This window comes from Ctenocephalides felis, unplaced genomic scaffold (assembly GCF_003426905.1).
Source record: "Ctenocephalides felis isolate EL2017-DRISC unplaced genomic scaffold, ASM342690v1 CF-g0.4_SCAFFOLD_03572, whole genome shotgun sequence".
NCBI lineage: Eukaryota > Metazoa > Arthropoda > Insecta > Siphonaptera > Pulicidae > Ctenocephalides > Ctenocephalides felis.
Window position 1 is genome coordinate 17,842,068 of NW_020539726.1, and position 11,689 is coordinate 17,853,756.

Below are 11,689 nucleotides of genomic sequence, written 5' to 3' on the forward strand. Positions count from 1 at the left end.
TAATTTATAATTTATAATTTATCAATATATAAATGTGTATAATGATTGACACTATTAAATGTGTGCATCACGAGTGTTACTATATTACTAATAAACATTATTCAAAATTGTTATATGATGTATTTATTTTTACTTAAATGCGTGTGAAATTATGCTACCTCTACATATTGTGTTTATAACTTTCCGTAAGGTATGTTACAGTAATGAGTCAAAAATCGAAACTAAAGTTTTTGCATTTTTGTACGTTTTGAGGATTTCTGAACATTTTGGCATACCTCAGAAAAAATGGATGTGTGTGTTTTTTGTCCGCATTTTTTCGTCCACGTTTTCGGGCGCACGGATCAAGCGATTTGAATGGTTCAAAAAATTTTTTGCTTGTATTGTTGAAATGATTGCTTTAGGAGAAAGAATTGTTGTCCTTTTTTTAATTAAAAAATTTTTTTTAATTTCCAAAATAATTCGGATTTTAATTTTAATTCTAGCTAAAGTTCTAAAGCTCACTAATATACTTTGAATAAATAATTTTAACTTGTATTCAGTTTATATGATTCTTATAAATATTAGACAATGTCCTTCATTTTAAATTTGATTGATTGAGTTTTGTTTATTTAATTTTCTGTAAACGTTACAGTATTTATAATAATCTATTTGAAAACATTTAATATTCCTCCAATATTTCATTACGGTGCGAAAACTTCCAGCAATTTGGCTTAAGGCACGATGCCATACACAACTAGTTATTATTGTTTATTGTTCATTTTTATGGGTAGAGATATTTATTAGAAGTTTTTTTAAGGAATCTTACATTCCTTTCAACGGTCCTGCGTATATAATGTGTGTATGGCACTGTCGGCGGTATAGGTGAAATAAATCGGCCCCAAATCAAGTCGAAAGATCTCTAATAAACACCTGAACGTCATCAAACGGGTAAACACCGAAAGCAATTTAATTTGGGTAACGACCCCAGCGCATGGACAACGTCCGTGATTGCCTTACCGATTTTATCCAGAGTTCAAGAACATTGACACTCCATATTTAAGGTCGTGTCATTTTTAGGTTTTTATTTTTTTACTTTAAGGTGCCGATTCTGCAGCACAACAGACCAATATTATGGCAAGGATATGTTTTGAAGAAATTTTCATACTAAATTATGATAAAGCCATGTGGTTTCTGTGCATTTAGGCGTTTTTCTTAGGTTGTCAGATAGAAAAGCCGAACCTAGAAACCGCACAAATGTCAAAAAGTCGATCTTAGATAAGAGGGCCTTTCTGACCCAGTTTCATAACATACGAGAGACATTGCAGTGCATGTGTAAAACGCGTGAATAGACAGCAAATACATGCCATTTTGACAATATTCAGTATGATTCAGTAGCATAATGTATGGAAGTTGGAGCGTAACATATCCTCGCCATAACATTGGTCTGTTGTACGGCGGATTCGGACGGTGACAATAAAATAACTCAACAATAAAATTATCAAGTATTTTACAATTTTACAATTAAATTACGAGTGCTTAAATATATATTTTTTGGGGTAATGTGTCAATGGTATTAAGAGTAGGAAGACATCTTACATTTAGTGCTTGATCGTCAACAAAAAATTGTATATTTTTATTTGCACTGAAAATGCGTCAAATGAGTCTCGAAACGTTTGTAGCTCTAACACTATTTATTAAAATTCACCACTCTAGTCTCAGAAAATTGATTGTATTCATATTTATTAATTTCTCCCAAATTTGTGTACATAGGTTTTTCTCCACTGGTCCTGTCTTTAATCAAAGATGTAAAATTATTGTTATTGTGTTAAGCAATGTCAATACATTATGAATTTATGTGTTTTCTGGTCGACCATAAATGTCTTTGATGATTGGATAGTGTATGTTTTCGAAACATTTGATTGGATTAAATTTTTCTAAGATGTTCATCGAAAATTAGTTCGTTTTGTCCACGATCGTCGTTTGGTAGGTGTCAGCAACAAATTCGATGTATGTTCTTTATATAGATTTATGCCACACAAAAAACATACAAATGAGGGTACTACAAAGTCGGAAGGTGATAAAAAATTTAATTAAACAATAAATATAAAAGTTCATTGGGTATATTTTGACTAGAATGTCTTAATTGAATTTTATGTCTGACAAGTGATGTTCATGTTAAGGTTGTTTATTAAACTATTTTTTGAGATAAATTTACATATCTGTAATAATGTCGTATACTGCGGCTTTTGCAAAATTAGAATATGGACAACGGAAACTTAAATTTGATATGCAATTTTTATATAATCTCAAACTCATTACAAAAAGAAATTTATTAACTTCCCGAAAGGGAAGTTTATGTTTTAATCAAAAAATCCGGTTTGCTAATTTTGTTTTCTCGACGTTTCAAACCATTCTGAATCGAATTCGGAAAAAGTATGTGTGTGTGTGCATGAATAGATTTTTGACTTCAAATCCATGCTTTCTTATAAACGGCTAGACCTATTTCAATAATTCAAAAGTCATTCGATGTATCTCGATAAAGACTCATTTGTCAGTTTTGGGCGACGATCGGGCGAGCCATTTTTTTGTAATTTGCAAAAAAGTGTAAAACTTTTTGTTTATGTTTTAGCTCACAACACTGAATCAATTTAAAAAAATAAAAAACTATTTGAAAGATATTGGGTTTTAGGACAAAATCTACCGAACCGTTATCATCTATTGGTATCCGACGTTATTTTGAAATAATAAAGTTGCCCCACTGAGATAGGGTGTCAATGGTGTCATACTCCCGGGGGGTCGTGGCAAATCACGAATTGTTCTCACTTTTAAACTTGGGGGTAAGATAAACCTAATTTCAAAATTTCATGCAAATTGGAGCACAGTAAAAAAAATTCAGACCCAAACCGCTCCATTGACTAGAGTACTGGTAATGATACTAATAAAATTTAGGTACAGGTCATCCAAGCCGTTTTCTTGTAAATGACTGTGAAAAAAATGATACTTTTTTACAATACGGCAAGTAGTTTAATTGTAAAAATTCATCAAAGTTTGAAATAACATTATAATTAAAATTTGTGTGACACATGATAAAAAATGGCAAACTTTGTCAATGCATTAAAATGTAGAATAAACTGTTAAAAATTTTATCTAAATATCTATATCCCAATTTCGATTGATTAACTCGAATATTACACCTATTGTGAAGTTTTTGTAACTTGCCGGCAAAATGCCACTTTTACATAGTTTGTAATAGAATTTAAAACATTTTTTAGAAATTAGTAAACAAGTTTGACTTTAGAGAAACTCTCAGAAACATAACGACCTCATATGATATAACACTTTTATATGTTAATATAAGGTTTAGATTCGAACCTTAAATACTAAATATAATATTGCCAAAGATTTTTTTATTTATATATTTATTATAGGCAATTAGAAATACAAATTTTTATGATCCTATGTGATCCATAAAATATGTCATTTAGAGGTCTCCTCCACTGAGAAGATTTCTCTGTATATAGTAGTAGATAATAATCTGTGTTAGTAGAAGAAACAGTGCTTAAATTAAGTTAGTAGGTCTTCCTGCCATTTTTTGAGCCTTATGATTGGAGCATGTTTTTTAATTATTTGCATTGCTGGATTTAGATATTGGTCAAGTTTCATATTGCCAAAATTGAATTAACTTCTCCAGCGACAACATTGCCATTGATATCAGCGCATTACAACTTAATTGCACTTTGATCGGACCAGCGGGCTTTCGGGTTTCGGTTCAAAGGTCAAAAAAGAACTTAAAATGCACGCCGTGAGGTCCTATTCCAAAAACACGCCGGACCAAAAGAGATTTATTACTTCAGCAAAACTATCTTCATTCGATTTTTTATTTGGATTTTATTAAGATATAAAGATCACGAGTCTTCGGGTTTAGATTTATTTTATGGATTCGATGTGTTAGCTTTATGTCAATTCAGTATTTATGCTTTGTAGAGGAATGTGGGTAAAATATTTATGCAACATTGTAAATTGACTTTTTCGTGATTTGATTACAATTGTTCTTACAATTTATTTTTAAAAATTCTATATACTCATTTGCATAGTTAAAATTATTCTAAGTTTATAAGTGAGTTTTGAAATTTTAGCTAGAATTACAAACAAAATCCGAAACATTTTTGATATTTAAAAATAAAAATTTGAATTTCTTAAGTAAAACTTATTTAGGGTGTAAATCCGCACAAATGCAACGAAAAAGCGTTACAGCAGAACTGTGCGTCATTCGCTTTCGATGACATCATTTCTATACGGGTCGATTGTGATTAGTTATCGTATATGTGAATAGAGATCTGTAGTTGTATGCGTAATGGAATTAACGTTGTATGCGTACCAGTATCAACGTTGTATGTGTTCCGATATCAACAAGGAAATCGGCATAGATGAATAAACATTTTAAAGTTACATCGTTGTACAAATCTTGATTACCCTAGAATATTTTACCCTGTTTCTTGTAATTATTGATTAATTAAGTTAATGATTAGTAAGTTTATTGATTAGAAATTATTTAGTTTCTATAAATCTTTGATGTTATTAGAATGGAAAATATTTTTTAGGCAAAACAGATGTTACAGCTGTTCAAAGAATGATATTATATCGCCAGCGAAAAAGTAAAAAAATACAAGCAGTCAATGAATGTATGTTAATTTTAATTATATGAAGTTTTTCAAACACATTTACATGATAAGTGAAGTTATGAAAACAATATTTGTTTAGACGTTGTTTAACATAATCCACTGTGTGAACGAATATTATAGAATTACTCAGCACTTACTTTATTTCTCTGATGAAGGTTCATTTCTTAATGCTAATTACAATGACAAATCGATCATGTCGTATTTGAAGTATGACTTTAATTACATTGTTTTCACATATTATATATGCTTTTTAATGCTATTATAAATATATAATTTATAATTTAAAATTATATAAATGTGAATAATGGTTGACTAATGAATTTTACTAATAAACATTATTCAAAATTATTATATTATATTTATTTTTACTTAAATGCCATCTTCTACAATAGCAAATAACTTTTATTTCAATTGCATGTGAACCTTACGCGCACTTTTTTTTCAAATTTTGAATATTTGCCTTCCTAAAAAAACTCATCGTTTTTCTTCAGAATGCCAACACAAATAAATCATTTGAAACAGGTGCTTTGTTTTTTTACAAACTTATCTTTTTAGGTAGACCTGTCGTAGGAATCAATAGGAATAGAATGTTTTTCGAATCATTCGAATCGGGTGCCCCGGTCTCGCAGAAACCGAACATCTGCACATCTGGTTTCCGTATCACTGAAACGGCTGGACCTGTCTTTGCCAAAAATTTAAATAATGATATAAATAAATAATCTTTTAAAATTATTTCATCCAATTCAGCCCTGTGCAGGGTCCACCTGTACCTGTAGCCTTATCTCAATAAAGATGTTTGAGTCGATAAAATGACTAAGCAACATGTAGATACATGGGCCCATTTCTTTCATGCGCCTATAAATTTGTTTAAGGACTGATTTAGGTAAAATTGTCGGAATGCACGCGCATCTAACCCGCATGTCAGCAATAAAACATCAAATAAATAACGATAAATATCTGTATCATTAGATTATCGAACATCAGTGACAAGCACGATGTGACTCTTTCAGAAAATGATGAAAATTTCCGGCCTATAATAAGATGTCGAGAAAATTAGGGGACTGAAATAGTACAAAACTAATCGAAAACTTTTCTAAGAAACTTATATGTTTTTCCTAAATTTCTTGTATTTATTGAGTCATCTTATAGTCTTTTTTATCAATCTTATATTTCTTTATTCTATTTTTATCATTTAAGAAGGTAAAGATAAAATTTTAGTTCAACTTCAAAAGGTTTCATTATTAATCAGCCTAATAATAATATGATCAAACCCATCTAAATTATTCTAAAACACGTTCGTGGACAGTAAGACTTTTAGCAAGGAAAAAAATCGCATTCATTATATTAACTTTCTGAAGGAAAAATTCATATTTCTGTCAAAAAATCCGATTTGTTAATTTTATGAGACCAAATTCTAGCGGATTTTTTACCTTTTCTCAAAATCTGCTGAACCGATTTCAGAAATTTAAAATCAATTTGATGTATCTCGTATGAGGACTAGCGTTTATCACTTTTACTCAACGATTATCCAAGCCGTTTCTTTGTAAATAGCAGAAAGTGAAAAAAAATGTCCACGTTTTAGCCTGTAATTCTGAATCGATTTTGACAATTCAAAAACCGTTCGAAAAATATTGGTTGGGAATCGTGTTGATTAGTTTTTGGTAAAGATCTACCGAAACGTTTTCTTGTAATAAAGTGTTAAAAACTTTTTTTTCGATAATTTTTATGAATTTTTTTGACAGTAGATACCAGTCTTATAGATCATACTAAAATATTACGGTTCCACGGCATGTCGTTCAATTTTAAAAATTCGTCAAAGTTTGCAAAAATTAGTTTACATATTACTCTATCTAAACTCTGAATAGACTTACTCTCCGGAAGTATAGAAGAGATATCAAACTTCTCTGAACAATATTTTCGAATATTGTCTCAACTTCGGGTTCCACATACGGAGCAAAAACGGTTATTGTACGTACATACTTGAAAATATAATCTATATATACATCTCTAACAATTAAAAATTAAAAGTGCAATTCACTACTTATGGTAAAAAATTCACAACAAATCATACTATTATCATCATTAAAACCTAAATTCCCAAATATTATTATCCGACTTTAACAAACATGAGTGCAATTAATAGTAAATTCATAAATAGTCATTATTATTTTGTCAACAACTGACTTCAACAATTTAAGCAACAATATTATTTATGAAAGTTCTATTAAACGTTTTTCATTATGGAAATAAATATAATACAATAGTAAAAATAGTCTTTTGTAGTCATTTATTTACTCTTTTATATAATTCATTACCAATTAATTAGATTTTTTCATTAATTTTTGTTAAAACGCCGATCAAACGTGACGAAAAGTCATCGATAGAATAATAAAAGAATAAATGAAAGTAATTATATTGTAATAAAATACAAAGAATTTTCAATTGAAAAAAAAATGTGATTAAAAATGTTTTTGTAATTACACTAATTACTACAGATAAAATTTGCCATGTGTTTTTAAATTTTTGCAAAATACTTTTTTCAAATTTCAATTCTCGAATGTGATTTTGGAGCTTGTAATTATGAAACTTGTGATGCTGCAACTCGTGATGTTGCAACTCGTGATGTTGCAACTTGCGATTCTGCAACTTGCAATTCTGCAACTTGTGATTCTGCAACTTGCGATTCTGCAACACATGATTTCGGAGAATCTGCTGCAATTGCTACTTTATTACTTGGCTTGAAATTTCCTATAGTTAATTTGGCTTTTTTTGTATCAATAATTTTCTGCCTGCGTAAACCATCCACTCGCCTATAAAACAACAAAATGCAACCCACAAACCCAGGAACCAACCATGAAATAAAATCTTCAAATGATCCAAAGAAATTACCACCAAGAGTTTGTTTTTCATATTAGTTTTACCAATTTTTTAATCTTGTTTAAATAAAACGTATCGTCTGTAATTTTGTCAACAATTCCAAATTCGAACAACCTCATCATGACGTCATTGATTCTTTCCTTATAAGGAGAGTTTTTTAAAACAGCAAACGATGTTGGATATTTTAAAACATCATCGATTACATGTGTGAATGTTCTGTTTCTATCCAATAATGCAAGAAATGAATTCGCAAATGTAGATTTTAGGACAAATGCATCTTGCTTTTTTTCAAAAACTTGGGTTATACCATTTTTTAGTTTTGAGTATATAAAACGATTTTGGCTTTTATTGTTTATGCTCCATTCCACATCTTTAATGAGGATGTTTATGGCAATATGTGCATATATTGTCAGATTGGAATCTACTAGTTCTTGCATGTTCTTGATGTCCAAGGATTTTGGTGGAGTCATCAACTTGTTCACCAGTTTTCCTTGGATGAAATTGCTGTACACCACACTGCTCAATGCTGAAGTTAGGAATAATATACGCTCAAGGCGTATTTTTGGCGAATTTTGTGATACCATCAAAGCAATTCCATAAGATGCAAAAATGAGATCCATAAATCGTTTGTTGGTAGTTTCCACAAATTTGGCACGAAAATGCATCAGAACCCACCAAATCAAAACCAGAACTAATATCGTCGGTATGATAGTTAACCAAAACCATCTATCTTTAGAACTCATGTAACTATAATCCTTTACGTATCCAATTTTTGGTGTCAGGACACTTATAGATTTTCTGTGAATTGGATACAAAGCTGTGACATAGTCGGTTTCTTGGCAGACCTTTAATTCTCCTAAATTTGCAGAAATATCTGCATGTTTGTCTATAAGTAGGTAGATACCTGTACACTCGTTGTTTTTATCCCAATTTGCAGGAATTACAAGGATTTGTGTGTAGTTCATGGCTTTTTGTAATGTTTGAGCGATTGTTGGATCAATTCCAGTGAAACCTCAAAAAAAATTAAATTATTATATTATTTCATTGAGATTGAAAATAGATAATCACATAATCCACAGATTTACAGATTTTGATGGTATCCTGGCAAAAACTTTTATATGCTTAGATTTAAATCTTCAATAACTAGCTAAAATTACTTTTTTGATTATAAAACATCAAAATTAGAAGAAAATTGATCCCAAAATTTAATTAGTTGATTGTGGCATTTAACCTCAGTTAATTTAGATATTTATATATATTAGTATATATATATATATATATATATATACTCACCGAATATATGTTCTGTTTTTATTAACAATATCATACGAATATTCATATTCGCGCCGCCATAAACTCTGACAGGATAACCGTTCATATTCAAAATCCTTTTCCCATAAACATCCATAATTTTTTTGATATTTAAATTTTGCGTAAAATGAAATTCATACATATATCCACCTTCTGGTATATTTTTAAAAGGATTATAAAATGCAAGAACGAATTTGTTTTCTTTTTTGAAAATTATCAAAACGTTTAAAAGTTGATGTTGTTGCCAGGTTTGCTGCAAAAAAATAAATACTTGTTCTTGATTTGCATTTGTTGTAATAAATATTGTGTCGTCGTTTCTATTTTTGGATATTTTGTACAGGATGTCTTCAGTTTGGTTCAGGATTTGTGATATTGTTATGTTAGTCCGGTTGTTGAAGGTGAACTGAAAAATGTTTTTAGTTTTAGTTATGTATAACTACAAAATTATTCTGTGTAAACTCTAAATAAACTTACTCTATTAAAGTATGAATTTGAAGAGGTGTAAAACTTCTCTGAAAATAATTTTTAATATTGTCTCAACTTCTGTTTCCATGTATGGAGCAAAAATAGTCATTGTTCGTGAATCCTAGAAAATACAATACATATATACATATTTAATAATGAAAAATTAAATGTGGTTTTTAGTTCAGAAGTTGACATGTTTGTGCAATCCACTACTTACATTAAAAAATTCCAACACAAATTTACCAGGCACAACACTAATATCATCATTAATACCTAAATTCCCAAATTTTTATCCGAGAGCATTTGATTTCAATAAACAAAAGTGCAATTAAAAGTAAATTCATATTTTTAGACATCATTTTGCCAACACCTGAATTCAACTACCAACAGTATTTCTTATGGTAGTTCTATTGTTTTTCATTATGCAGAAACTTATTATAATAGAATTAATTGTCTTATTGTAATCATATAGTGTTTTATATAATTCTCTAATTTATTATAAGTTTTTTTGTTAATTTTTGTTAAAACGCCGATCAACCGCGACGAAAAGTCATCGATAGAAAAATAAAGGAATAGATGAAAGTGATTGTATTGTAATAAAATACAAAGAATTTTCAATTAAAAAAAATGTGATTGAATAATTTTTGTAATTACACTAATTACTACAGATAAAATTTGCCATATATGTTTTTTCAAAATACTTTTTTCAAATTGCATTTCTCGAATGTGATTTTGGAGCTTGTAATTATGAAACTTGTGATTCTGCAAGTTGTGATTCTGCAGCTCGTGATTCTGCAGCTCGTGATTCTGCAGCTCGTGATTCTGCAGCTCGTGATTCTGCAGCTCGTGATTTTTCAGCTCGTGATTCTGCAGCTCGAGATTCTGCAGCTCGTGATTCTGCAGTTTTTGATACTTCAACTTTTGTTTCTGCAACTTGGGATTCTTCAACTCTTGATTCCGCAGCTTTCGTTTCTGCAACTTGAGATTCTGCAACTTGAGATTCTGCGACTTGAGATTCTGCGACTTGAGATTCTGCGACTTGAGATTCTGCAACTTTCGGCTCTGCACAACTTTCGACTCTGCAACTTTCGACTCTGCAACTTTCGACTCTGCAACTTTCGACTCTGCAACTTTCGATTCTGCAACTTTCGATTCTGCAACTTTCGATTCTGCAACTTTCGATTCTGCAACTTTGATTCTGCAACTTTCGATTCTGCAACGGGTGATCTGCAATGTGTGATTCTGCAATATGTGACGTTGAAGAATTTAAATTTGCAACATGTGATATTAGAGCTTCTGGAAACATGTACATTTGCAACCTGTAGTGTCGAAGTTTGTGATTCTTCAACGTGTATTTCTGCAATATGTATTGTTAGATTGCGATTCTGCAACTCTTGTTTCTCCAATACATGATGTTGGAGCTTCTGATTCTGCATCATGTGATGTTGGAACTTGTGATTTGCAACGCATGCTTCTGCAACTTCTGTTTCCGCAACTTTGATTTCTGCAACATGTGATGATGAAGTTTGTTATTTTGCAACATGTGATTTCGGAGTTTGCAAATCTTTGCAATTGCCACTCGAACAAATTTATTACTATTCGATAAAACTTGTTGAGCACTCGCGTTTGTTTTTTATACGATCGGCTCAACCGTTTCTTTTAAATTGCAAAATAATGCAAAATTTTTCGACCGCGTTTTAGCCAAAAATTCTGGCCCAATTTGAAAATTCAAATATTATTCGAAAGGTATCATATGATAATTGTGCTGATTATTTTTGTTTTGTCCAAAATCGTCGACAAAAAATTATGTCCCACAAATGTTCAGAAACTCTGAAACGTAAAGATATGCAATTTTGATTTTTGAACAAATACAATAAATTATCCTACAGTATAAGTTAATAATAGATTAAAATTTGAATCCTATAGTCCCTTCAGCATCACGTCAGCGAAAGTGGTAAAATGTTATTTTATAAAAATTGCATTATGAGTGAGAAAAGCATTATTCAAAGGACAGAAATAGAATTTCTAAATATACCGGTGATATGTGTTCATTGATTGATATGCAAAAGAGCTTAGTTTCCGTTCTGATTTTCTTAAGTTATTGCAATGGATTTCTATAAATAACGTTTCTTAGAGGTGCGTCCACTGCGCCTGCTTATATAATGATAAATTTAATGCAGTTTCATAGATTTTTTATACATTGTTTTTGCACTTCGAAGCGTGCGTATTTCAGTAAAGTACATAATTTAAAGTGATCATTTGAAATGTAATATTTGATTTACTGTTGAAATATAAGTACGAATTTATTGAAACTAGTTTTTATATACTTTTATTAACGATGCAAGTAGAAATTCGCAAATGTCAACGTTGCGCTT

The 11,689-nt window shown here is 30.3% G+C and overlaps 1 protein-coding gene across 1 annotated transcript; it reads right to left on the reverse strand.

The window, feature by feature from the left end:
• Nucleotides 1–10,059: 10,059 nt before the first annotated feature.
• Nucleotides 10,060–10,626, reverse strand: LOC113388186 (keratin-associated protein 16-1-like). Its single transcript, XM_026625586.1, has one exon. The coding sequence runs from the start codon at nt 10,624–10,626 to the stop codon at nt 10,060–10,062; it is 567 nt and encodes a 188-aa protein (XP_026481371.1).
• Between the last annotated feature and the right edge of the window lie 1,063 nt (nt 10,627–11,689).